This window comes from Rhinopithecus roxellana, chromosome 19, assembly GCF_007565055.1.
Source record: "Rhinopithecus roxellana isolate Shanxi Qingling chromosome 19, ASM756505v1, whole genome shotgun sequence".
Classification (NCBI taxonomy): Eukaryota; Metazoa; Chordata; class Mammalia; order Primates; family Cercopithecidae; genus Rhinopithecus; species Rhinopithecus roxellana.
Genome location: NC_044567.1, coordinates 3,770,966 through 3,798,857, shown reverse-complemented (window position 1 = coordinate 3,798,857; position 27,892 = coordinate 3,770,966). Strand labels below are relative to the sequence as shown.

The 27,892-nt window shown below is 51.9% G+C and overlaps 1 protein-coding gene and 3 non-coding genes across 5 annotated transcripts in view; 2 read left to right on the top strand and 2 right to left on the bottom strand.

Annotated features, from left to right (window-relative positions):
- Positions 1-5,028: 5,028 nt before the first annotated feature.
- On the bottom strand, positions 5,029-5,100 carry TRNAC-GCA. Its single transcript has one exon. It is a non-coding gene; the product is annotated as a tRNA-Cys (tRNA).
- A 6,726-nt stretch (positions 5,101-11,826) lies between these two features.
- Positions 11,827-11,898, top strand: TRNAC-GCA. The gene has a single exon. It is a non-coding gene; the product is annotated as a tRNA-Cys (tRNA).
- Positions 11,899-13,473: 1,575 nt separating this feature from the next.
- On the bottom strand, positions 13,474-13,545 carry TRNAC-GCA. The gene has a single exon. It is a non-coding gene; the product is annotated as a tRNA-Cys (tRNA).
- Positions 13,546-14,060: 515 nt separating this feature from the next.
- Positions 14,061-27,892, top strand: part of LASP1 (LIM and SH3 protein 1) — a 53,374-nt gene continuing 39,542 nt past the window's right edge. Inside the window, exons 1-2 of one of the 2 annotated variants that reach the window (XM_010379331.2) lie at positions 14,061-14,455; positions 22,249-22,343. In XM_010379331.2, coding sequence (XP_010377633.1) covers positions 14,387-14,455; positions 22,249-22,343 — 164 coding nt within the window. In that variant the 5' untranslated portion in view covers positions 14,061-14,386. Of the gene's footprint in view, positions 14,456-22,248; positions 22,344-27,892 lie in introns of those variants that run through there. The other variant, XM_010379332.2, reaches the window with a different exon arrangement.

Below are 27,892 nucleotides of genomic sequence, written 5' to 3'. Positions count from 1 at the left end.
GCTCACGCCTGTAATCCCAGCACTTTGGGAGACTGAAGCAGGCAGATTACCTGAGGTCAGGAGTTCAAGACCAGCCTGGCCAACATGGTGAAACTGTCTCTAATAAAAATACAAAAATTAGCCAGGGGTGATGGCACGCACATGTGATCCCAGCTATTCAGGAGGCTGAGCAGGAAAATCGCTTGAACCCAGGAGGCAGAGGTTGCAGTGAGCTGAGCTTGCCCCACTGCACTCCAGCCTGGGCATAGAGTGAGACAAGACTCCATCTCAAAAACAAAACAAAACAAAACAAAAAACGAACTAACAAACAAAAAACATGTGCTGACCCTCCAGTACTTACAGAATAAAGTCCAAGTTGTTTAGCACAGCATCAAAGTCACTTGAAATGGCCTGCCTCTTCCCTGGCTCCATCTTCTGCCACCTTGCCTGTTACATTTCACACACCAGAAACACCAAACCACTTAGGATTTCTGGACAGATGGCTTAGATTCACACTTTCTTGTATTTATGCACTCACCTGCTTTAGCCACTGTGTGTTATTTATTTATTTATTTATTTATTTATTTACTTTGAGACAGAGTTTCGCTCTTGTTGCTCAGGCCAGAGTGTAATGGCACCATGTCGGCTCACTGCAACACTGCAACCTCCGCCTCCAGGGTTCAAAGTGATTCTCCTGCTTCAGCCTCCCAAGTAGCTGGGATTACAGATGTACACCACCATGGCCAGCTAATTTTTTTTTTAATTTTTAATTTTTTTTTAATTTTTAGTAGAGATGGGGATTTCATCATGTTGGTCAGGCTAGTCTCAAACTCCTGACCTCAAGTAATCCATCTGCCTCAGCCTCCCAAAGTGCTGGGATTACAGGTGTGAGCCACCGTGCCCGTCCAACCTGTTTTTAAAACTCTGCTCAGATATTTCTTCTCTGAGCCATTTCGCAACCCCAGCAGTTTATTCCCTGAGCCACTTTTTTTTTTTGAGATGGCATCTTGCTCTGTCGCCAGGTTGGAGCACAGTGGCAACATCTCGGCTCACTGCAAAATCCAACTCCCTGGTTCAAGCGGTTCTCCTGCCTCAGGCTCTCGAGTACCTGGGATTACAGGCACAAGCCACCACGCCCAGCTAATTTTTGTATTTTTGGTAGAGATGGGGTTGCACCATGTTGGCCAGGATGGTCTCGATCTCCTGACCTTGTGATCCACTCGCCTTGGCCTCCCAAAGTGCTGTGATTACAGGCGTGAGACACCGTGCCGGGCCACCCTGAGCCACTTCTTTTTTTTTTTTTTTTTGAGATGGAGTCTCACTCTGTCACCCAGGCTGGAGTGCAGTGGCACTGATCTCAGTTCACTGCAAGCTCCAATCCTGGGCTCACACCATTCTCCTGCCTCAGCTTCCTGAGTAGCTGGGACTACAAGCGCCTGCCACCACGCCTGGCTATTTTTTTGTATTTTTAGTTAGAGACAGGGTTTCACCGTGTTAGCCAGGAAGGTCTCCATCTCCTGACCTCGTGATCCGCCCGCCTCGGCCTCCCAAAGTGCTGGGATTACAGGCGTGAGCCACCGCGCCTGGCTGCCACTTCTTTACTAGGAACTGTGGTTCTCAAATATTTTCATTTCAGATCCCTTTACATTCCTTTTTTTTCTTTTTTGAGACAGTCTCACTCTGTCACCAGGATGGAGTGCAGTGGGACCATGTTGGCTCACTGCAACCTCCATCTCCTGGGTTCAAGCAATTCTCCTGCCTTAGCCTCCTGAGTAGCTGGGATTACAGGTGCCCACTACCACGCCCGGCTAATTTTTTTTTTTTTTTTTTTTTTTTTGAGACGGAGTCTCACTCTGTCACCCAGGCTGGAGTGCAGTGGCCAGATCTCAGCTCACTGCAAGCTCCGCCTCCCGGGTTCACGCCATTCTCCTGCCTCAGCCTCCCGAGTAGCTGGGACTACAGGCGCCCCCACCTCGCCCGGCTAGTTTTTTTTTTTTTGTATTTTTAGTAGAGACGGGGTTTCAACCGTGTTAGCCAGGATGGTCTCGATCTCCTGACCTCGTGATCCGCCCGTCTCGGCCTCCCAAAGTGCTGGGATTACAGGCTTGAGCCACCGCGCCCGGCCTATTTTTTAGTAGAGACGGGGTTTCACCGTGTTAGCCAGGATGGTCTCGATCTCCTGACCTCGTGATCCGCCCGTCTCGGCCTCCCAAAGTGCTGGGATTACAGGCTTGAGCCACCGTGCCCGGCTAATTTTTTTATATTGTTAGTACAGACGAGGTTTCACCATGTTGGCCAGGATGGTCTCGATCTCCTGACCTCAGGTGATCCACCCGCCTCGGCCTCCCAAAGTGCTGGGATTACAGGTGTAAGCCACTGTGCCCAGCCTTTTTTTTTTTTTTTTTTTTTGAGTCGGAGTTTTGTTCTTGTTGCCCAGGCTGGAGTGCAATGGTGTGATCTCAGCTCAACGCAACCTCCGCCTCCGGGTTCAAGCTCTTCTCCTGCCTCAGCCTCCCAAGTAGCTGGGATTACAGACATGCGGCACCTCGCTCGGCTAATTTTGTATTTTTGTTAGAGATGAGGTTTCTCCATGTTGGTCCGGCTGGTCTCAAACTCCCGACCTCAGGTGATCAGCCCACCTTGGCCTCCCAAAGTGCTGGGATTACAGGCATAAGCCCCCTTGCCTGGCCTCCTTTACACTCTTAATTATTAAATACCTCAAGGAGTTTTTGTTTATATAGGTTATATCTGATGACATTTTACCATGTTATAAATTAAAGTTAAGAGATATTTACACATTTATTGCTTCATGTAAGATAACAATAAACCCATTTTTTGCTAAAGGAAATAATATTTTAGAATGAGGAATAGGTCAAGTTTAGTGGCTCAGGCCTGTATTCCCAGTGGAAGGATCACTTGTCCTCAGGAGTTTGAGATCAGCCTGAACAACAAAGTGAGACCCTATTTCTATAAAATATCAAAAAATTAGCCAAGCGTGGTGGCGTGTGCCTGTGGTCCTAACTACACAGGAGGCTGAGACAGGAGGATCACTTCAGCCTAGGAGGTTAAGACTACAGTGAGCCATGATTGCGCACCACTGCACTCCAGCCTGGGCAACAGAGGCCTTGTCTCAAAAAATAAATAAATAGGCCGGGCGCGGTGGCTCAAGCCTGTAATCCCAGCACTTTGGGAGGCCGAGACGGGCAGATCACGAGGTCAGGAGATCAAGACCATCCTGGCTAACCCGGTGAAACCCCGTCTCTACTGAAAAATACAAAAAATTAGCTAGGCAAGGTGGCGGCGCCTGTAGTCCCAGCTACTCGGGACGCTGAGGCAGGAGAATGGCGAAAACCCGGGAGGCGGAGCTTGCAGTGAGCTGAGATCCGGCCACTGCACTCCAGCCTGGGCGACAGAGCGAGACTCTGTCTCAAAATAAATAAATAAATAAATAAAATTTAAAAATAAAAATAGGCCGGGCGCGGTGGCTCAAGCCTGTAATCCCAGAACTTTGGGAGGCCGAGACGGGTGGATCACGAGGTCAGGAGATCGAGACCATCCTGGCTAACACGGTGAAACCCCGTCTCTACTAAAAAAATACAAAAAACTAGCTGGGCGAGGTGGTGGGCGCCTGTAGTCCCAGCTACTCGGGAGGCTGAGGCAGGAGAATGGCATAAACCTGGGAGGCAGAGCTTGCAGTGAGAAGGGTGGTTTTGCTTTACTTTTTTTTTTGAAATCCCTTTAATACCTGGCTTGATGAAAGAACTGGTTTTTCATGTTTTTACACTAATCTGTTGTGATTTCACACATTTAATCTCTGGAAAGCTCCACTGTATTCTCATGAAAGAGCAAGAGTAAGACAAAAATAATGTCATAATTATTAAAATAATTCTTGTGGCCAGTCGCGGTAGCTCAAGCCTGTAATCCCAGCACTTTGGGAAGCCGAGGCAAGTGGATCACGAGGTCGGGAGATCGAGACCATCCTGGCTACCATGGTGAAACCCCGTCTCTACTAAAAAATACAAAAAACTAGCCGGGTGAGGTGGCGGGCGCCTGTAGTCCCAGCTACTTCGGAGGCTGAGGCAGGAGAATGGCGTAAACCCGGGAGGCGGAGCTTGCAGTGAGCTGAGATCCGGCCACTGCACTCCAGCCCGGGCGACAGAGCGAGACTCCGTCTCAAAAAAAAACAAAAAAAGTTTAAAAAAGAAAAGAAAGTAAACTGAGGAGGTGAAAGTGGCAGAGTCGTCTTTGTGGTGAGGACGCTGGAGTGAAGATTTAGGGAGGAGTGTGGGGTCTTCCAGGAAGCTCGTATACCTGATCAGAACCCAGGAGGTGGAGCTTGCAGTGAGCCTAGATCGCACCACTGCACTCCAGCCTGGGCGACAGAGCAAGACTCTGTCTCTAAATAAATAAATAAATAAATAAATAAATAAATAAATAAATAATAATGATTATGATTCTTTCCTCTGCACAGAAAGGGTCTCATTAATATTACCAAGAAAATAATCATTCTGGCTGAGTGCGGTGGTTCACGCCTGTAATCCTAGCACTTCGGGAGGGCGAGACGGGTGGATCACCTGAGGTCAGGGGTTCGAGATCAGCCTGACCAACATGGAGAAACCCTGTTTCTACTAAAAATACAAAAATTAGCCGAATGAGTTGCTGCATGCCTGTAATCCCAGCTACTCGGGAGGCTGAGGCAGGAGGATGCTTGAATCTGGGAGGCAGGCGCATTCCAACCTGGGCGACAGAGCCCGACTATCTCAAAAAAAAAAAAAAAAAAAACCTTTCTTCCCCACAGAATGGGCCTTAATGGCACCCAGGGTTCCCCATATCACAGTTCAACTACCAGGGATTCAGAGAACACTCCAAAGTTCCAGATATCACATTCTCATATGTTATCGTTTGTATGTTGATATATGTTGCAGAACGTGAAGTCTACAAAGGAGATAAGGGGGTAATGGGCAGTTTATTATTTTCCCATTTTCCACCACACAATGCTCAAATAGTTTTATCTTTCTTGCCCGCTGCTGTCTTAAAATGGTAGCTGTGAGGGGGCACCCGGATTTGAACCGGGGACCTCTTGATCTGCAGTCAAATGCTCTACCCCTGAGCTATACCCCCTGTATCAGAGATAGGAAGATTACACCTTAAATGTAGAGTTTACTGACCAGACATTGCCTCCAGTGATTCACAATAGTTTGGTGTCTATGATAAAGCGATCTGGACCCAAGTAAAGTGGTGGGAGAGAAAAGAGAAGTCTAAGTCCTCTCTGATTCTGGCTTGAGGGTCTTGTACGGATGTGCAACGGGATCCCTCTTTTCCATCATTACAGACTTTTTTTTTTTTTTTTTTTTCACTACAGCCTTTTTTACCTCTGTCATCTGGGAATTCTTTTATTTTAATATTTATTTTAATTTTTTTTGAGACGGAGTCTCACTCTGTCGCCCAGTCGGGAGTGCAGTGGCGTGATCTCGGCTCACTGCAACCTCTACATCCCAAGTTCAAGCGATTCTCCTGCCTCAGCCAGTAGCTGTGATTACAGGCGTGCGCCGCCACGCCAGTCTAATATTTGTATTTTTAGTAGAGATGGGGGTTTCACCATGTTGGTCAGGCTGGTCTCAAACTCCTGACCTCGGGATCCGCCCGCCTCCGCCTCCCAAAATGCTGGGAGTACGGGCGTGAGCCACCACACCCGGCCAAGGTTGTGCATTTTTTGAGAGTAGGGATCACGTTGCATTCTTTTTTTGCATTCCCCAAAGTAGTCGACACAGTGCCTGGTTCATGATAAGCCCTGGTCGTAATCACCAAACTACAACCTAATTAAACTCACCAATGGGATTCCACCAAACCTGCACCCAAGCAGCTGAATGTTGCTGAAGAAAAAAGGTGCACAAGTTTGTGCCACTCCACCAATGTAAAACATGCTTTCTCTCTGGCATTCCTTCACTATTGCCCAAATATGTTTGCTTTCTCATGCTCCAAAATGACTATTTCACACACTCTCTCCTATCTTAAACTTTCCACACCTTCTTTCTCCTCTTGCTGTCAGATGAAGAGCTTGCCTCTTCCTTTTTTTTTTTTTTTTTTGAGAGGGTGTCTCGCTCTGTTGCCCAGGCTGGAGTGTAGTGGCGCGATCTGGGCTGACTGCAAGCTCCGCCTCCCGGGTTCACGTCATTCTTCTGCCTCAGCCTCCTGGGTAGTTGGGACTGCAGGCGCCCGCCACCTCGCCCGGCTAATTTTTTGTATTTTTAGTAGAGACGGGGTTTCACCGTGTTAGCCAGGTTGATCTCGATTTCTTGGTCTCGTGATCCGCCTTCCTCGGCCTCCAAAAGTGCTGGGATTACAGGATTGAGCCACAGTGCCCGGCGCCTCTTCCTTTTTGGAGAAAACAGAATCAGTCAGATGTAGTGGTGTGCTGGTGAATGGCTAGCAACCGACTTTGGGGGTGACCTGATGTGTGTAGCGTTTGCCAGGGTGGCTGTTGCAAATACACCCACTTGACCATTTCCAGCTACCTAAAGAAAGTCAACTGGCTTAAATAATTCTGGGCTGGGCACGGTGGCTCACGCCTGTAATCCCAGCACTATAGGAGGCCGAGACGGGCCGATCACGAGGTCAGGAGTTCAGGACTAGCCTGGCCAACATAGTGAAACCCCAGTCTCTACTAAAAAAAAAAAAAAAAAAAAAATTAGATGGGCGTGGTGACAGGCGCCTGTAGTCCCAGCCACTTGGGAGGTTGAGGCAGGTGAATCGCTTGAACCCAGGAGGTGGAGGTTGCAGTGAGCTGAGATTGTGCCACTGCATTCCAGCCTGACGGAGAGACTCCATCTCAAAAAAAAAAAAAAAAAAAAAAAAAAAAAAAAATTCTGGAAAATTTACCATTGTTTCTTGCAAGCCAGTGTGAACTGAATCCAGCACATGTCTGAGATTAACTACATCCTTCATCAATTATCATCTATACACTGAGAACTCCCAGAATTATATTTCTAGCCCTGGCCTCTTCCCTGAACTCCAGAATTAGCTGTATTCCCAAACGCATACTCTTTTTTTCTTTTTTTGAGACGGAGTCTCGCTCTGTCGCCCAGACTGGAGTGCAGTGGCGCTATCTCCGCTCACTGCAAGCTCTGTCCCCCGGATTCATGCCATTCTCCTGCCTCAGCCTCCCGAGTAGCTGGGACTACAGGCGCCCGCCATCACGCCAGGCTAATTTTTTGTATTTGTAGTAGAGACGGGGTTTCACTGTTTTAGCCAGGATGGTCTCGATCTCCTGACCTCGTGATCTGCCTGCCTTGGCCTCCCAAAGTGCTGGCATTACAGGTGTCAGCCACTGCGCCCGGCCTCCAAATGCATACTCTTAAATATTAATTAGTCACCTTAAATGAAACATGTTCACCTCAATACTGGGACATGATGCCTGTGAGGACAGGGGGCTGTACTTTGTTACTTTCTTTTAAGAGTTTTAAAAATAAACTCTTTTTTTCCCTAAACTTGCCCCTTTCTCAGTGGGATTTTTCTCTTTTCTTTTCTTTTTTTTCCAAGACGAAGTTTTGCTCCTGTTGCCCAGGCTGGAGTGCAGTGGTGCGATCTTGGCTCACTGCAACCTCTGCCTCCTGGGTTCAAGCAATTCTCCTGTCTCAGCCTCCAGAATAGCTAGGATTACAGGCACCCGCAAACACAACCGGCTAATTTTTTGTATTTTTAGTAGAGACGTGGTTTCACCATGTTGGCCAAACTGGTCTGGAACTCCTGACCTCAGGTGATCCACCCACCTCAGCCTCCCAAAGTGCTGGGATTACAGGCGTGAGCCATCACGCCAGGCCCTTTCTTTCTTTACTTTGTAGAGATGGGGTTTTGCCACGTTGCCCAGGCTGGTCTCAAAGCTGGGCTGCAGCCTCGGTTTCTCAAAGTGCTGGGATTACAGGCCTGAATCAGCCAGGTAGGAAAAAAAAAAAAAAATCAGGCTGGGCTTCCCTGCCATGTGTCATCATCTCGATGCTTGCCTTCTTTTTTATTTATTTATTATTTATTTATTTAAATTTTTTGAGACGGAGTCTTGCTCTGTCACCCAGGATGGAGTGCAGTGGCGCAATCTCGGCTCACGGCAAGCTCCACCTCCCGGGTTCATGCCATTCTCCTGCCTCAGCCTCTCGAGTAGCTGGGACTACAGGTGCCCACTACCACACCCGGCTAATTTTCTTTTTTTGTATTTTCAGTAGAGATGGGGTTTCACTGTGTTAGCCAGGATGGTCTCGATCTACTGACCTCGTGATCCGCCTGTGCTTGGGATCCCAAAGTGTTGGGATTACAGGCATGAGCCACTGTGCCCAGCCTTTTTTTTTTTTTCAAGATGGAGTCTCATTCTGTCACCCAGGCTGGAGTGCAGGAGTACCATCTTGGCTCACTGCAACCTCTGACCCCTGGGTTCAAGCGATTCTCCTGCTTCAGCCTCCCAGGTAGCTGGGATTACAGTCGTCCACCACCACACCCAGCTAATTTTTGTATTTTTCGTAGAGATGGAGTTTCACCACGTTGGCCAGTCTGGTCTCAAACTCCTGACCTCAGATGATCTGCCCGCCTTGGCCTCCCAAAGTGGTGGAATTACAGGCATGAGCCATTGTGCCCGGTCGCCTGCATTCTTCTCCAGCTCAGCTGTTTCTACTTGTTCCTACTCGTAGTAGACAAAATAATGACCCTCCAAACCTGTCTGCATATCAGTCTCCTTGTGAATCTATTTGTGACTATGTTACCTCTCATGATAAAAAGAACTTTGCAGATATGATTAAATTAAATATATTGAGATGTGAGAAGATTATCCTGGATTATCCAGGTGAGCTCAGTGTAATGCCACAGGTCCTTATAAGAGGGAGGCAGGAGGAGGGAGGCAGGAGGATAAGAGTCACAGAGAGAGGAGATGGTAACATGGAAGCATGGAAGCTGAGGCTAGAGGGAGGCAGGATGATATGCTGCCAGCTTTGACAATTGGGGAAGAGGCAATGAGGCAGCAATGTAGCGGCCTCTATGGGCTGGGAAAGTCAAGGAAATGGATTCTCCCCTGAAGCCTACAGAAGGAATGCAGCCGTACTAACATTTTAATTTTAGCCCTGTGAACTTTTTTTTTTTTTAGATGAAGTCTTGCTCTGTCACCCAACTGGAGTGCAGTGGCACCATCTCGGCTCACTGCAACCTCTTGAACCCTGGGTTCAAGCAATTCTTCTGCCTCAGCCTCCCAAGTAGCTGGGAATACAGGCGTGAGCCACCAGGCCTGGCTAATTTTTGTATTTTTGGTAGAGAAGGGATGTCACCATATTGGCCAGGCTGGTCTTGAACTCTTGACCTCGTGATCTGCCTGCCTCAGCCTCCCAAAGTGGTGGGATTACAGGAGTGAGCCACCTCGCCAGGCCAGCCCAGTGAAATTGATTTTGGGATTCTGACCTCCAGAACTGTGAAGATAATACATTTCTGTTATTTTATGCAAATAGACTGTAAATTGTTCCATCAGTAATATAAAACTAATACAACACTATAGTCTAAGCCATCACCACCATCTCTGACCTATATTATTACAATAGATTCCCAATTGGCTTCTCTCTCTTGTTTTCTTGAGACAGAGTCTTGCTCTGTCACCCAGACTCACTGAAGCCTTGACCTCTTGGGCACAAGCAATCCTCCTGCCTCAGCCTCCCAAGTGGCTGGGACTACAGGTACATACCACCACACCTGGCTAATTTTTAAATTTTTTTGTAGAGATGGGAGTCTCACTGTGTTGCCCAGACTGGTTTCAAATTCCTGGGCTCAAGTGATCCTCTTGCCCTGGCCTCCAAAAGTGCTGGGATTACAGGCATGAGCCACCATGTCTGGCGGACCCTCTTAGATTTTCAACTATACAATACAGTATTGTTAATTAAAGGCACAATGTTGTATAGCCGATTTCTAGAGTTTTTTCATCTTGCAGAATTGACGTTTTAGACCTATTGATCAGCAACTCCCTGCAGCCCCTGGCAACCATCGTTCTACTCTCCACTTCTGTGAGTTTGACTATATTAGATAACTCATATAAGTGGAATCATGCAGTATTTGGTCTTCTGTGACTGGCTTGTTTCACTTAGCATAATATCCTCAAGGTTCATCTACACTGTTGCATATTGCAGGATTTCTTTTTTACTTTTTTTTTTTTTTTTTTTTTTGCAACGGAGTTTCGCTCTTGTTGAGAGTGAAACTTGTTGCCCAGGCTGGAGTGCAATGGCCTGACCTTGGCTCACCGCAGTCTCCACCTCCCGCATTCAAATAATTCTCCTGCCTCAGCCTCCTAAATAGCTAGGATTACAGGCAGGCGCCACCACGCTCGGGTAATTTTTGTATTTTTAGTAAAGACTGGGTTTCAGGCCGGGCGCGGTGGCTCAAGCCTGTAATCCCAGCACTTTGGGAGGCCGAGGCGGGCGGATTATGAGGTCAGGAGATCGAGACCATCCTGGCTAAGATGGTGAAACCCCGTGTCTACTAAAAATGCAAACAATTAGCCGGGCGTGGCGGCGGGCGCCTGTAGTTCCAGCTACTTGGGAGCCTGAGGCAGGAGAATGGCGTGAACCCGGGAGGCGAAGCTTGCACGCCAGCTGACTGAACGACACTCCGTCTCAAAAAAAAAAGAATTGAGCCTAGGCTGGGCGTGGTGGCTCACGCCTGTAGTCCCAGCACCTTGGCAGGCCAAGGCGGGCGGATCACCTGAGGTACGGAGTTCGAGGCCAGCCTGTGCAATATGGAGAAACCCCGTCTCTACTAAAAATACACAATTAGCCAGGCATGGGGTGCATGCGTGTAATCCCAGCTACTCAGGAGGCTGAGGCGGGAGAATCGCTTGAACCTGGGAAGGAGAGGTTGCGGTGAGCCGAGATCGCGCCATTGCACTCCAGACTGATCAACAAGAGCGAAATTCCGTCTCTGGGCAACATTGGGAGACGGCCTCCTTCACCCACCACCTGCTCCCTTCTCCACAAAATGGAAAACAAACAAACTGAACCAAGCCGGGCACGGTGGCTCACGCCTGTAATCCCAGCACTTTGGGAGGCCGAGGCAGGCAGATAACGAAATCAGGTGTTGGAGACCAGCCTAGCCAACATGGCGAATCCCCCATCTCTACTAAAAATACAAAAAGTTGCCGGGCGCGGCGGCCCTGGATTCCCAGCTATTCAGGAGGCTGAGGCAGGAGAATCGCTTGAATCCGGGAGGCGGAGGTTGCAGTGAGCCGAGATTGTGCCCCACTGCACTCACTCCAGCCTGGGTTACAGAGGAAGACTCCGTCTGGGGAAAAAGAAAAAAAAAAAAGTAATGAATCTAGAAAAAGCAGATTGGCACCTGAATTCACATACTTTTCAAACTGCCACCACGTCTTGGCTTAGCCATTTTTTTTTTTTTTTTGAGATGGAGTCTCACTCTGTTGCCCCTGCTGGAGTGCAGTGGCGCGATGTCGGCTCACTGCAACCTCCGCCGCCCGGGTTCAAGCGATTCTCCTGCCTCTCAGCCTTCCGAGTAGCTGGGATTACAGGCGCTCGCCACCGCGCCCGGCTAATTTTTGTATTTTTAGTAGAGACGGGGTTTAGCACCATCTTGGTCAGTCTGGTCTACGAACTCCTGACCTCGTGATCCGCCCGGTTCAGCTTCCCAAAGTGCTGGGATTACAGGCGTGAGCCACTGTTCCCGGCTTATTTTGGCCTAGTTTTTAAATTTCCCCTTCCTCATTGGTAATTTCAGTATAATTTAGCAAAGAGACGCTGATTTTGAACAAATGATGAAAGTATGAAAATTTTGGGATCCATCGCTCTAAAAGGAATTTCCAAAAGAACGAGCGACAGAGGGGGTATAGCTCAGTGGTAGAGCATTTGACTGCAGATCAAGAGGTCCCCGGTTCAAATCCGGGTGCCCCCTTGCGTTACTTTACCTTTTTTCACAGTCATGCAGGAATAACCCGAGTTAGCGAGTTCCGAATCCAAAAGTCACCGGAAGTGTCATTTGTATCTTCCACCTACCTAATTTTCACCTTGAAAGGATTCCCATACCCTAGAGGGAGAGAGCAGCAACCAGAGGCTGCCTTTAGGTGGATCTGAGTCCTCACACCCCAAGTGGCGAGAAGCGCACCAGTAGTCTCAGTTGTAGAACAAAGGCGTTGATCGATTCCCATCTCCGATGCCCATTGGTTTAACGATAATTATAATTTGTTTTGGGGTTAAAAAATGTGTCTTGGACGGGGCCGTAGTTGGTACTTGACTATGAAAACTAGGAGAAAGAATCCAATTTCAGAGGTCTTCATATACTAGCGAACTCGAACAGGACAGGGCACAGAAGGTAGAAGGTAAACAGCGAGCAGTTTTCCCTCTTCCTTCTTTACTTAGCTCATAGGCAGGGATTTGGCTTGATAAGCTATAGATGGAAAGTCCAAGGCCTAAAGGAGAGGTAAAACTGGTTGCTTCTGGGTTTTTTGCACGGAACCGCAGGTCTGCTGATCTGTGATCTCTCTGTTCAGCCTAGCGATGCAGCTCACAGTAATGGGAGCCATGGAAAAAAAAATGCGCGTTTTCCCGGGGTCCGAGGCATGACACAACCACATTCCGGGTTTAAAATATAGCAGCTGCCCTTTGACCCAGGCAGCACGCCTCTTCCTTTCTCCTTATTTTTCCTTTTTTTGGGCAAAACCTAGTTGAGGGGGACGCCCTTGTCTCCCGTCACACTTACCATTTTCCTCCGGCCCAACAGTGACACTGTCAGGCACGCAGCCAGCAGATATTTGTCCCCATCTTTAGGTTATGAAACTCCACGGCCTTTTATTTTCACTTCAGTGGTTTTTAAAATGTGGTCCCCACACCAGCAGCACCAGCGGCACCTGGAAACTTGGTAGAAATGCAAATTCTCCGGGCCCCCTTACAGAATCAGAAACGAGGAGGATTTTAACAAGCCCTGCAGGTAATTCTGATGCACGTTCAAATTTGAGAAACACTGTATTCGTTTATCTCAGTTTGCATTGGGATATAACTTTACTTTTGTACATTAATAGTCAAGGATGAACACAGCACGTCCATGTCACTATTAATACAGAAAGTTTAAGTTGGAGAAGGGCTGTGTCTATGGGTTTCCCTCGCTTGACCCACCCTCCACCCCCAAAAGGAACGCCAACTTGAGGCGTTCTCCTGTCTCCCTACCCCCATTGGAAACATTCTGTCCCTCAAACCGGGCACCTCGAACTGTCTGATTCATCTGAGGCTGGCAGCCCTGACCACAGAAATCCCTACACCTCTGGCGCGAGTAATGCGTTCGCGCAGCTTTTATACCCACCCGCTCCTCCACCCGCTGAGCACAAAGTAAAACCGAAAGCTTTCTGCTAAGGCTGAAAAATGAGGAAGATACTTTTTTCACCTTTTTTTTCTTTGTAGTCAGGACCCAATGTTAAAATATGAATCAAGAATGAAAAACAGATGGTTGGTTAACAAGTGAAAGAAAAAGCCAGCGAGGGGGCACCCGGATTTGAACCAGGGACCTCTTGATCTGCAGTCAAATGCTCTACCACTGAGCTATACCCCCGCGCCGCTACAGCGCCTGGAGGCGGCTCTTTGGGTGCTAAGCATTGTTGCAGCTGCTACTCTGTGAGTAGGGTGTAACATAAAGAGAAAGGAATGCAGAAGAAAAGGGGTCATGCTGAACGCAGACGGTGCCCGCATCCGGGGAACCCTGGGAAGGTGCACTGCAGGGGCTCGGGGAGGGAAGCACTAGCCCGGGCCCGGCAGCGCGCAGGGTCCAAGAGGGAGGGACGGGTTCCGCCCCACAAATGTGGGAAAGGGTGTGGGCCGGAAGAGAGTTAAGAGGGGCAGGGCAGGGGGTCCCCGTTCGGTCTGTAGATTCATGCCCGGTAGCAACCGGTAGAAAGGAAAGTCCCCAAATGCGGTGAATCAGTTCTGGCGTTCAGGAGGGCTCCAACCCCACCCTCGACGGGCTTAAGGGGTTAGCCCGCCTCCTGCAGCCCGGGCGCCCCAGATGTGCAGCCGGCCTGGCTCTGCGCCGCCTCCGGCTCGGGAAGGGCCCTGGGCACCGGGCGCAGTCGGCCTGGGAGCGCCGGGGCGCCAGCACCGCTGGCCCCACAGTTCCCCCCGGGAACCCGCCCCCGCGCAGCCCCACGTCGCCCGCGGAGCGCGCCTCGCTGCGCGTGCCCTCGCCCGCGCCCGAGGCGCGTGCCCGCCCCGGTGCAGCCCCTCCTCCCCGCTGTGTTTATTAGGGGAAGGAGGGCGGAGGCGGAGGCCAGTTCCCCAGCTCCAGCCGCCGTCGCTGCCGCCTGTGTAGTTGCAGCCGCGGCCGCCTCCCGCCAGCTTGCCTTGGGGAAGAGGACGCGCGAGAGCTCCGACGTCCCCCCCCAGCCTTTCTCGGAACCATGAACCCCAACTGTGCCCGGTGCGGCAAGATCGTGTATCCCACGGAGAAGGTGAACTGTCTGGATAAGGTGAGCCCGGGACCGGGAGACGCGTCTTTGCAATCCCTGGCAGTGCTCTGAATCCAGGGAGGAGAGAAGGGCCGGGTCTTTGCTGCCTTATCCCCGCGATCCCAGGAGAATGGAGGGAGGGCGGGCGGGCGGTGTCATGGGGTGTAGGGACACATCCCAATCTGGAAACCAGGAGATCTGGGGCGAGGCGGGGAGTCCACGCGTAGCGGGCAGCCGGTGCTGGAGAGGGGTGGGCTCTGTGCCTTGGGGTTGGGAGGACGTGAGAGAAGCAGGGAAGCCAGGCCCCGGGGTGTGTTGGGGGAAGGTTGGGGTGCAGTCCCGCCCCCTAGGGCCTGGAGAGTGAGAAGAGACGGCCGCTCCCTCTCCGCTCCGCGCCGAGCGCCAAGTAGGCGGAAGCGCGGGGCGCTGGTGGAGGGGGCGGAGGGGGCGGGGCAGAGGGTGGGGGGCCCTGCGAAACCGTCCGTTCCGGCGGGGGATGGCCTCGCTTCCTGGCCTGGCGGGGCGGGTGCTATCAGCCTGAGAATGTGGCATCTGATGCGGGGGGTTTCGGGTAAGGACCCGGGCTCCGCCGCAAGACCCCCGATTTTGAACGACCTGAGGCCTCCTTGGTGATTGAGTGGTTAAAGGACTCGCAGACCTCCTCCATAGCTTCCCAACCCCCACCTCCAATTAAAAGCCAACTCCCGGTGCTGGGCCGCCCAGCCTGAGACGGGTGGGGTCGGGTGCCGGAGTAGGGTGGGTGGGGGGTGCTTCGCTGAGATCTCCTGAAATTGTGCTCAGAGCCAGGAGATCGTGTGGAAGAACAAAGAGCTAACTTTTCAAAGCAGGTTTCTCCAATGGAGGGTGGGGTTGGCTGAGTTCTGGGGAAGCCGAGGAAAGGGGGAGGTATGGGCGGCGGGGGGAGGGGGGGATGGTGGCCTTGTGGAGATTCACTGCCCCCTGGGGGCCCTGTCTCCCCAGTGCTGGACTTGTTCATCTGGTTGCCATTAGACTTTTGGAGGGGGGATTGGAGAGTAGAACTGGGCGTTTCCCGTACAGTTTGGTGTAGGATCCTGTCCTCTTGTAAGCTCCGTGAGATCCTAAGGTAAAACCTGCCCCTCTGCATCCCCTCTCCTCCCCAGTCTGGAGGGGAGGCCTCTGTGATTTTGTGCCCTTCCTCACCGCGTCTTTCGTCCATCACCCAAAGCTGGCTCCAAGTCCAGGTATTCTGACCTTTCCATCTGAACTGGGAGGGCTGGGGGGACTGGATGGAGGAGGGGTGCAAGGGTGGGAACACTGGATGAAAGAGGCGTACAGAGCCCCCAAGTTCATTACTGACCTGGAGCCAGGTTTTGTTCAGGAGAGGATAGTTCATTGGACACCTTGTCTCTCCCCTCCCCCTTAGGGTGTGAGCTTCCTCAGTGACCTTTGGCCTCTGAGTCAGGGTGAGGAGGTGGGGTTGGAGGTTCTGAAACACATTTGAACTTGCTCTTGGGGAGTGTGAGCATATGGGGCCGCTGCTGTGTCACTGTCCCTCCTAGTCCTGGGCTTGATTGGGTAGGAGGAGAGGAGGGGGTATATTGTGGGCAAAAGGAAAGGTGTTGATCTGCCCGTGACCATGCCAGCCGCTGTTGGGCAGGACTTGAGCTTAGAGCTATCAGATGATGAAGTCTCCCCTTAAGAATGTACCTGTCCTCGCATACTGGGATTTTGCCCTCCCCTCGTGGCAGAGATTTTGGCCTCTGCATCTTGAGTTCCCTGTGGTCCCCTTCTCCACAGTCATGAATTGGGAAGAGGCAGAGGGCACTTCACCCGTGTAAGGAAAAAGCAAAACGTGAAGGCAGGATTGCCACCCAGGAGTTGGGAGACTGGGTCCTTGTTCCAGGTCTGCTCCCACCAGTTTTTTGAATATCTTTAGGCCTCAGTTTTCACTGTCTGTCAGATGGGTATGATGATGTCATTTCCTTGAAGGTGGGGCAGTGCACTAAAGTCCCTGAGTGCTAAAGAGGGTGCTGTATAGACTATGCCCTCCCTACCTCTCTGGGATGCTCTGTTCAGCTCCATACCACTCCCCTTGGAAAGCCCTTCAGTGCTGTGTATCCGAGGGGAGGGGAGCAGGGATGCTGCAGGGTGCCCTCCCCAGTTCTCTTACCCTAGCTGGAAGAGGACGTTCCAGTGGGGGTTGCCTAGGGAAGTGGGAGTTGGTGATTCCTTCCTCTTTTTAGAATTCTCCCTATAGGAAGTGGCCCTGGAGAGACCTTGCCTCCTGTACTGAGCAGGAGACCTGAAATATCCATGTATCAGATGTATTCCTCCCCACCTGCTCCAGGCAGTAAGGATAGGCACCAGGAATGGTGAGCCAGTGCCTGGAGGATGCTGGGCTGAGACCAGGGAGGAAGGGGAACCTTCAGTCCCACAGGCAACTTCATTCCCGTAGTTGCGAACTAACTTCCCAAGGCCTCCCATTTACTGCAAAAGAGTCAAATTAGACTCACCCTTTTCTCTACAGTTCCCATGGCACTCAGCCCCCTATGTGGCCCAAAGCACAGACTGTGTCCTTGGTTTCAGCCTTTTCTCCTCTCTGAGCCTTATCTCCCAAAGGCATAGGTGGGTAAAAACCTTGTCACCTCTGAAGGCCACCCTGCCCCCAACCTGCAGTACCCAGCATGCTTTGCAAGCTGGATAAATATGTATTGCTGATGACAGTGTTTGAGGAAGGAGGTCGAGATTTGCTTCTCCAGAGGACTTCTGGGATTAGAGCTGGGGGAGAAACAGGGTGACCTCATTTGCTCATTCAACAAATATTTATTGAGCACCTACTTTATGCAACTGCTTTGTATCTAGGGAGCTGTGTTGTCAAGAATCTTGCCATGTCCCTCTTTCCTGGCTTGCTTCCCCAGGTTTCTGAAAACAGGTGGAGGTAGAGGATTGGACTGCTGCCAGGTCCCCTGGAATCCCCCGTTAGGGCGGGCCCTCTGCCTCTGCTTGTCTGAGCGCTCCCTCCCCATTCGAAGGGGGTGAAGTCCTCACAGCTGTGGTACCCCGTTTTGCTAGCTGAAGCTTAGAGTACCCCAACATCATTTTGGGACCATCCCTTCATAATAGCTACTAGTTATCGCGATATGCTGGGCTCAGTCTTCACAGCAGCCTCACAAAGTAGGTGTGTTTGCTCTTGTAAATGATGTATCCCATAAACGGAGGCTCGGGTAGCCCATGTGGCTCATCTCCCTCTCTTAGAGCTGAAATTCATAGCCACAGTTCTTTCTGCTCAGCTTTTCTGCCAGTATAAAGTCCTTTTATTTATACATATTTATATTTTATTTCTGTCTCATTTGTGCCAAAAGTAGGTCCCATCCCTTCCTGACCCTATCTGGAGGAATGCTCTGGGCCTGGGGTCTTGTATGGGGGAGTGGGGCCACTGGGAATAGTCCTGTCCTCCTCGAAATTTGTGGAGGTGCAGCAAAGATCTATGCCTTTAAGCCAGCGGGTCAGGTGGCCAACTGAGCTAGGCTGGTGACCCGGCCGGGGTGGGGTTGGCATTGCCTCTGCAGGAGGGAGAAACTGTAACCCTGGGCAACAGGAAGGGAAGAGACGGCCTCATACTCCATCCCTGAGTCATGGCTATGGGGTAGCCTGGGTTCAGAGGCCAAGGTGCCAGGCTGCAGGCACAGTGACACGAAGCTTGCCACATCCCCTCCAACCCAGAGCCACGGAGGGACAGGCTATCCCAAGTGAGGGGTATCCTTGCAGGCTTCTGCCCCTACCAGCCTGTTTACCTTTCTGTAGAGTGGGTTGCAGGTAGGCAAGGGAAGATCAAGGTGACCCTGCTTTGGAGCCTTGGATCCAGGCTGAGAGGCCTCTAACGGGCAGCAGGGGTAGGGTCTGGTTTCTGTGAACAGGGAAACCATGGACTTTGCAGGCAGCAGGAAGGGACAGAGGTGCATGCCTCGAGGTGCACTTTCCTCCCGAGTCCTGAGGCCCAGGAATGCTTTGCTGAAATCATCTTGCCTGGGGTCTTTAAAAGAGGGGGGGCTCTTGCTCTAGGACAGAGCCCATGGGGCAGGGCAGAGGCAGACGGGGTCACTGTGGGATCCTCTGGACATATTTCCCTGACAGTGTCCTTCCCCAGACCCCAATGAGACAAGACAGGGTTTCTTTCATCTTAGGGTCCAGGCTAGGCTCACAGCGGTTGTGGAGAGGACTGGCCATTTTCTGCCTCCCCTCCCCACAATTTTCCTACCCCAAAAAGGACACAGTGTAAGGAGCTGGTGGGTTTTCTTGAACTTTGGGGCCTTCCTCCAGAGGGGAGGGGAGTCGCCTGAAGCCGCTGGAGGTGCCAGGCATTAGGGGTGGAGCGGCCTCCTCTCCTGACCCTCCAGCACTCCAGGAGACAGTGGCTGCAGCTCCACTTGACACTTGTGCTTCATAGTAACTGGTTTCCATTTTTCTGCTGGGAGCCCCCTGCAGGGGGACAGGTAACCACCCTCCTCTGCCCCACCCTCGTGTGTCTGGATGAGAGTGTGGGGCCTGTGAGGGAGGTGGGAAGGAACTGATAGAAATAGGCGCCATCGGCCGGGCGCGGTGGCTCAAGCCTGTAATCCCAGCACTTTGGGAGGCCGAGACGGGCGGATCACGAGGTCAGGAGATCGAGACCATCCTGGCTAACACGGTGAAACCCCGTCTCTACTAAATGCAAAAAAAAAAAAAAACTAGCCGGGCGAGGTGGCGGGCGCCTGTAGTCCCAGCTACTGGGGAGGCTGAGGCAGGAGAATGGCGTAAACCCGGGAGGCGGAGATTGCAGTGAGCTGAGATCCGGCCACTGCACTCCAGACCGGGCGACAGAGCAAGACTCCGTCTCAAAAAAAAAAAAAAAAAAAAAAAAAAGAAATAGGCGCCATCCCCTTGAAGAGGGCCTCTGCTTCCTCCGCGTGGCAGCCTGGGAGGGGTCTTTGGAGCCCCTGGGTCCGGTGTTGGCCCTGTGCCTCCTGCCTGCTCAGTACACCCCACCCTCCTCCTCCAAGGGGCTTGGCTCCAGGTGGAGGCCTGGCCATCTGGAGTAGGGGTCTCTCTCCCTTTGTCTCCCCAACCTCAATCAGGAGGCAGACTTGGAGGTCCCCCGTCCTAGGATAGTGTGTAGCCTTTCGTGTGTGTGTGTGTGTGTGTGTGTGTGTGTGTGTGTGAGAGAGAGAGAGAGAGAGAGAGAGAGAGAGAAAGTGGGTCATGGTCTGGATTCTGGAGAATGTTTTTGCTGGCAGGCCCCTGTGGGGGTAGCAGGAGGTGGGGGCCCAGGCAGGGGCGTGTGCAGCTAAGTAGGTAGAGGCCAGCAGACTGGGTAGTGACAAGGCTGGGGCACCCTGCCAATGTGTCCCAGTCACTGGGGGAGGGAGTGGGGCTGTCACTTCAAGGGCCTGTGGGGGCAGGGACCACCCTGTCTTAGTGTCCCCATTGGGTTCTGTGTGTTGGGGTTATGCACCAGAAGGAGTCTGTAAGTTGCCACATGGGAGTTTAGGGGACCTGGGTCACTGGGGTAGGCCCAGGTTGGGGAGGGGGCCAAGCTTAGACCCACCACTTCTTTGCTTCCAGACTTCTGGCTGGCCTTCCTCCTCAAGAGTGGTTCTCCTAGCACTCTGTTTAATATTCCACCATTAGGTTTTTCCTTTGGGTCTTCTTGATAGGGAACCAGTACCCTATTAGATGGCGATTTCCCCCTGAAATTACCCTGGGGGTCTCTGGTTGAAGTGGGCCATGGTAGGGGAGGTTGAATCCCAGATTCTCAGCCTTCTTTCTGCTATCCCCTCCTCCCAGTGTCTCAGAAGCACCTCTCCGTGGTTTGGAGACCACAGTTTGAAAAGCATCGCCTTGGGGGAATTCCTCGACAAATGGCCAAGAACCAGCTCTGGCTGGGCTCCTTCAAAAGTCCCTGGGGCCTGCCTCCTGGCCTCCTTCTTTCAGAGTGGGGAATGTCTCCCTTGACTGCTGGGAAATGGGGCAGGGACAGGCCAGCCAGGTCACTCAGGTGGCCTGGATTATTCTGGGGTCCTGGCAGTGGACCCCTGTTTGGTGGTGATCCAGGGCATCATCCTGGGCTTCTGGGTGTGAATTTAGATCCTGTTGTCACGGGTTTGCCTAAGCATCAATACTTCTCAGCAGTTCCACAAAGACCCCTCCAGGCTGCCACACGGAGCCTGTTAGATCGACTCTCTCTCTTTTTTTTTTTTTTAGGCAGAGTCTTGCTCTGTCACCCAGGCTGGAGTGCAGTGGCACAATCTTGGCTCACTGCAACCTCCACCTCCTGGGTTTAAGTGATTCTTCTGCCTCAGCCTCCCAAGTAGCTGGGATTACAGGCATGCACTACCATACCTGGCTTATTTATTTATTTATTTTTGAGATTAAGTCTTGCTCTGTACCCCAGGCTGGAGTGCAGTGGCATGATCTCAGCTCACCGCAACCTCCGCCTCCTGGGTTCAAGCGATTCTCCTGCCTCAGCTTCCCGAGTAGCTGGGATTACAGGCATGCGTCACTGCACCTGGTTAATTTTTTTGTATTTTTTAGTAGATACGGAGTTTCACCATGTTGACCAGGCTGGTCTTGAACTCCCAACCTCAGGTAATCCGCCTGCCTCAGCCTCCCAAAGTGCTGGGATTATAGGTATGAGCCACCGCTCCTGGCCTAGATCAGTTCTCTTTCTGTCATCACTCTTTTCCCTCCGTCAGCCACCCTGGATGGGCCCTGTGTGCCACATTCTCACGTGAATGAATGGATTGGAGCTGTGGTTGGCACAGTGAAGCCCCTCTGCACCCCAACACAATCTCCAGTGTGAGCCCTGACTCCCTCAGCTGAGGTTCACATTTGTGGTGCCCAGCACCTGACATCTGAGTGCTCAGAGGTGCCAAATGCTGTGCTGAGGGCTTTGAAGGTGATTTCTCCTGAGCCCTGGACAATCCCAGGAGGGCCAGGTGTTATTACATCCATTCTACACACCAGGAAGTGGGCTCTCCTGAGGTGCAGGGCCCCGCCCGGCCCCGCCCAAGGCCATACAATTAGTGGGGTAGAGCTTTGATGTCCACTATGGAGGTGTCTACCTTCAAGGCTTTGAAGTAGAGCCCTTCAGTGCCTCAGTGGGGGACCTGCTGCTGGGCGCTCTCCTGCCCTCCCACTGGGGTGGGGGAGGATGAAGGAAGGGTAGAAAGGATGTGGTGTGTTGACAGAGCCTGGGACACCCAGCCCACTCCTCTGGCCAGGCATCCCACAGGAAGTGGGAGGTATTGGAGCTGTAGCACCACCTGGGGCTTATGTGGGTCTAGCGGGTATGCTGGGCTCTGGTACAGGAGCTAGGAGCACCTGGGTTCCGGGCCTGGGTGTGTGGGGGTTGGGCCTTCCTCTTCTGAGGCCTCCATGAGGCCAGAGGAGCTGCTCTTTCATGTTCAGCGGCTGCTCCCTAGCAACCCAGCGCAGCTTTGCATAAGCAATGAGGCCTCTCCAGCTCTGGGCAGGAGGGGTTCCCTGGGGAGGGTGGAGTTGACCTGGGGGCTGCTGCCGCCACTATAACTGGGCTCTTCCCCCGGTCCCTCATGCCTGCCCTTCTCTTCCTCCTGGGTTCAATGGTGGAGGATGAGGAAGGAGAGAGGGGAGGTGAGTGCCAAAGACTGTGACCTGAGATGCCCCCAGCTCACCTGGGATAATTCCATGTTCTCTCCATAGCCATGGGCCTAGGACAGTCCCAGCAGCTCCAGAGTGCTCCTTCCCAGGGCCTGAGCCCCTTTTTCAGAAGTCCTGGTATCTGATGTATGTCCTCCTTTTGTCTCCATCCCCAGTTCTGGCATAAAGCATGCTTCCATTGCGAGACCTGCAAGATGACACTGAACATGAAGAACTACAAGGGCTACGAGAAGAAGCCCTACTGCAATGCGTGAGTCCTGTTCTGGGCAGGGGACTGGGTGGGTGCTTTGGCTCCCTCCCCTAGTGAGTTCTTCCTTCCCTTCCAATAACTGCAAGGTGACATTGGCGAACACTTCCACCCCCTGCCTGAACATCACATTTCATCCTCACGACAGCTGGATGAAGCAAGCACTTTTTTTTTTTTTTTTTTTTTGAGACGGAGTCTCGCTGTGTCGCCCAGGCTGGAGTGCAGTGGTGCGATCTCGGCTCACTGCAAGCTCCGCCTCCCGGGTTCACGCCATTCTCCCGCCTCAGCCTCCGAGTAGCTGGGACTACAGGCGCCCGCCACCACGCCCAGCTAGTTTTTTGTATTTTTAGTAGAGACGGGGTTTCACCGTGTTAGCCAGGATGGTCTTGATCTCCTGACCTCGTGATCCACCCGCCTCGGCCTCCCAAAGTGCTGGGATTACAGGCTTGAGCCACCGCGCCCGGCTGAAGCAAGCACTTTTTATCCCCATTTAAAGTGCTTTTATCCCCCATTTAAAGTGCATTTAAAGTACAGATGAGGAAACTGGGGCTTAGGGAAGGGAAGGAGACTCTCAAGATGGGATGGCTAGGGAGAGACTGGCTCTAACCCAGTCTCTGGGCAGTAAGGCGAGCACATGTCTTTCCACTGCCTCCTGCTACAAAAGAGGGGGCTTTCCGCGTGGTCTTTCAAGAATGAGTGACCTGTCTGTTATATTTGGGTTTGGGGGCTTTGTTCTCCTGTTTACCTTCCCTTGTTTCTCTCCCCAAAATCAATGGTTTCCTTCTCTCACCTGGTACTTCCCAGGCTTTGGGGGCTCCTTCCTCCAGTGGTTCTTTCAAGAAAACTCTCTGGAAGCCTTGTGTCTGCCCTTTTGGTGTTCATTTTTTGAGAAGGGGCAGGGGGTGTATAAAGGGTGTTGCCTGGGCCAGATAGATCTCTTCCCTGCCTGGTGAGGGAGGCTGTGGAGACTGTGTTTTTTTGAGTATAGTCATCTTGGACTGTGTTCCTTCTGCACTGGGATCTGCAGCAGCCGACAGTAGGGAGGGAGTATAGGGGTGGGGTCCCCTATCCCAGAGCCTGGAGGAACACCTCCCCTCCTCTCCCATCCCATCCCATGCAGTCCCAGAAAGTACAGCAACTTTCCATCTTCAAGTTGACCTTGTGAGTAGTAAGTACAAACTCAGTACTGGGGCCTCACAGCTGCCGCCACCTGCGAGGTGGAGGCTTTGGAAGGTCAAGTCACTTATAAGTAATGATAATATCTTTTTCTTTTAATTTGCCTTTTTTTTTTGGAGACAGACTCCATTACCCAGGCTGGAGTGCAGTTGGCTCACTGCAACCTCCACCTCCTGGCTTCAAGGGATTCTTGTGCCTAAGCCTCTTGAGTAACTGGTATTACAGATGCACGCTACCATGCCCAGCTAATTTTTGTATTTTTAGTAGAGACCGGGGTTTCTCTGTGTTGGCCAGGCTGGTCTCGAACTCCTGACCTCAAGTGATGCTCCCGCCTCAGCCTCCCAAAGTGCTGGGATTACAGGTATAAGCCACCTTGCCAGCCTTAATTTGATTTTTTTTTTTTTTTTGAGATGGAGTCTTGCTCTGTTGCCGGGGCTGGAGTGCAGTGGCCGGATCTCAGCTCACTGCAAGCTCCGCCTCCCGGGTTTACCCCCTTCTCCTGCCTCAGCCTCCCGAGTAGCTGGGACTACAGGCGCCTGCCACCTCGCCCGGCTAGTTTTTTGTATTTTTTAGTAGAGACGGGGTTTCACCGTGTTAGCCAGGATGGTCTCGATCTTCTGACCTCGTGATCCGCCCGTCTCGGCCTCCCAAAGTGCTGGGATTACAGGCTTGAGCCACCGCGCCCGGCGATTTTTTTTTTTAATTTAAAATGTATTTTTACTTTTTTTTTTTTTTAACTTCAACCAACTCAAGTAATGGTAATTTCAGTGTTCACATGAATTTAGGATCTGACTTGAGTCCAGTTTTTTTGTTTTTTTTTTTTTTAATTCTCAGTCAGTAGGCTCTTTGCAGCTGAAGTTCACCTGCATTTGGGACTTGTCTAAAAAGGGGGCTTAAACCTCCAGCCTTACCCCTAACCTTACCCTAAACCTTCCCTGCTCCCTGACCCCCTCCCGTTCCCTGACTAAGACCACTCTTTCATCTTTCTAGGCGCTTGCTCATTCAGCAGACATTTATTGCCTGCCTGCTGCTATAATGCATACTAACCTCTACCAGGTGCTGGGAAAACAGATTCCTGATAAAAATCTCAAGCCCAAGAAGCAATATGAAGTCGTCTCTTCTGGAAGAAGGAGGGCACTGGGCAGGTTATCTGGGTAGAGGAAGGGTTGCAGTTCTGTCCTGGCCCCTCCTTCAGCTGCCCCTTCTCTTCTATTAATTTCTACTGTTCCTCTTCCCTCTACCAACCCCTCCCACCCCCACAAGGGAAATGGGACATTCTTCAAATTCTTAAGGGCTCACACAAGCCCTGGTTCTCTGCCACTTCCTCCTTCCATTTGGGAGTGGGGTGGGGTTCAGAGAAGCCAGGGCAGTTAACCCCTCGGTTGCTGGACCACCTCAGCCTTGATTCTGAGCTTCCGCCCCAGCACGCTGAGCCTTGGAGCCCAGTGACTCCAGTAGCCTAGCATTCAGTGAGCATTGGGAGCTGGAGAAAAATCAGAGGCTTGTCCTTGTTTTCTTTGCATTTTTATCAGCCTCATCCAAAGTTCCAGCTCATTGTTTTTACTGTCTTCTTGGGAAGCTGCCGCAAGGTGGGGTGGAGGGCTCTTGCAGGGGCTGGGGGAGCCTGGAGAGGCAGAAGATGAAGGCTTCTTCTCTGGATGCTGCTTCCAACTTGCAGAGGCAGAGGTTCCTCTGCCTCCCTCCTGGTCTCCAGCCAAAAGAAGCAGGTTGGCCCCTCCATGTTTCCTCCAGCTTTTATAACCCTAGCCTCTGCTTGACCTTTGGCCCAGTTGGGATGTTTCCTGGGAAGGAGCCTAGTGAGAGACCTGGGGGATTTGCGACCCAGCTGTGTTTCACTTTAGCTGTGGTAGCACCTCGCCCAAGGCAGGCATTCTCTCTCCCCTGCGTCCCCTGGGCCAAGATGTTACCCGTGGGGATTCTGGGATGAACCAGGTGTGGGGCCAGCTTGCAAGGAGTGCTCTCTGGACCTGTCTGAGCCTTGGTTTCCCCATGGTTAAAAATTCCTGCCCAGGAGGCCCGGCACAGTGGCTCAGACCTGTAATCCCAGCACTTTGGGAGGCTGAGGCGGGTGGATTGCTTAAGGTCAGGAGTTCTACTAGACCATCCTGGACAATGTGGTGAAACTCCATCTCTACTAAAAATACAAACATTAGCCAGATGTGGCTGGCACCTATAATCCCAGCTACTCAGGAGGCTGAGACAGGAGAATTGCTTGAACCTGGGAGGCCAGGGCTGCAGTGAGCCGAGATCGCCTCTGCACTCCAGCCTGGGCAACAGAGCGAGACTCCATCTCAAAACAAACAAACAAACAAACAAGACAAAAAAAAAAATTCCTGCCCAGGGATGTTGGACCCTAGACCAAAGAGAATTTATTGGGTACTTGCTATGTGCCAGGCCCTAGGCCGAGTGTTTGCTGTCATTCCCTCCTGCTTGCTTACTTCTTTTGTTTGTACTTATTTTTTTGTCACCCAGGCTGGAGTGCAGTGGAGTGATCATGGCTCACTGCAGCCTCGACCTCCTGGGTTTAAGTAATCCTCCTGCCTCAGCCTCTCTAGTAGCTGGTACCACAGGCGTGCGGCACCATGCTAATTTTTTTTTTTTTTTTTTTTTTTTTTTGAGACGGAGTCTCGCTCTGTGGCCCAGGCTGGAGTGCAGTGGCCGGATCTCAGCTCACTGCAAGCTCCGCCTCCCGGGTTTACGCTATTCTCCTGCCTCAGCCTCCGAGTAGCTGGGACTACAGGCGCCTGCCACCACGCCCGGCTAGTTTTTTGTATTTTTTAGTAGAGACGGGGTTTCACCGTGTTAGCCAGGATGGTCTCGATCTCCTGACCTCGTGATCCGCCCGTCTCGGCCTCCCAAAGTGCTGGGACTACAGGCTTGAGCCACCGCGCCCGGCCAACCATGCTAATTTTTAAGTTTTTTGTAGAGAGGAGGTCTTGTCATGTTGCCCAGGCTGGTCTCAAACTCTTTGCCTCAGGTGATCCACCCACCTCAGCCCCGCCTCCTCCCGTTTTCTTCCTGCCTCAGGTCTTACCTTGAGTGACATTCAGGTTCCTGAATCCTGGGTTTACTAGGGTACAGTTTTCTCCCATTTCTGTTCTGGTCTTACTTTGTGGACCACAGGCCTGGCTTCCTTCTCTGAAGCATCACGTGCTCCATGCTGGGCCAAACCCAGTGCAGGACCCAAAGGGGCACGTGGTTTCTTCTGGCTTTTTCCCAGGGAGTTGGGCCCACCCAGTGAGTATGTGAGTTTGGTGTACAGGGAGGCCTCTATGTTCTGCCTATCTCTGGCTAATCTCTGAGCCCTGAGGGGAGCTAGGATCTTGCAGGGGGCTGGTCAAGAGAGAAGAAAGCTATCTTTCCTTGTGGTTTCTCAAGATTCAGATTTAAGTTCTAGAAAGTGACTGTAAAGTAGGCAGTGAAAAGGCCTCTTCTGTTTCTGTGCTTGCATCAGACTTGTTTGGGGGAGAGGCCGGGGAAAAAACACAGGCCAGAGCTCACAGCCAGCCCGCCTGGTGTGACGGACCCCCACGTGCATGCAGTTACACACATGCCTGGTGTGTAGGCAGCCACCCACACCGGTGCTGGGGCGGGGGAGGAGGACTTGGGAGCTGGGCTGAATGGGCTGTGTTTGTGTTTCCACATTCAGGGCTGCAGCCACGTAGCCAATGCTGTGGCAAGGTTGAGGGTGCACTCCCAGCTTTTGCACAATAGCCAGTGGTGGAGGAAGAACTGCTAATTAAATTATTTTTGTTTCCTTTTTTTGAGACAGAGTCTCTGTCACCCAGGCTGGAGTGCAGTGGCGCGTTCTCAGCTCACTCACTGCAACCTCTGTCTCCCTGGTTCAAGCGATTCTCCTGCCTCAGCCTCCCGAGTAGCTGGGATTACAGGCACCCTCCACCATGCCTGGCTAATTTTTGTATTTTTAGTAGAGACGGGGTTTCTCCATGTTGGTGAGACTGGTCCGGAACTCTTGACCTCAGGTGATCCACCTGCCTCAGCCTCCCAAAGTGCTGGGATTATAGGCGTGAGCCACTGCCCGGCCGGAATTCTTTCTTGAAGCTTCTGGGTGGGTAGGGTGAACCCGCTCTTGGTGAGAGAGATATTTATGCCCTCCCTTACTTGTTTTGTAAACTGGATTTTCCAAAAGTGGGGCAGATCAGTCCACACGCCCTGGCTTAGCATCAACTTGCATCGTTGTCTCCCTGCAGATAGTCTAGAGGACTGGAGACAGTCCCTGCAGATAGTCTAGATAACTGCCTGTCCCCTCCTCTTTGGGGCCCTACTGACAGGAGGCAGGGTTGCCAGCCAGGGGAACCAGCTTGTGAAGTGTCAAGTGGGAGGTGGGCATGGGC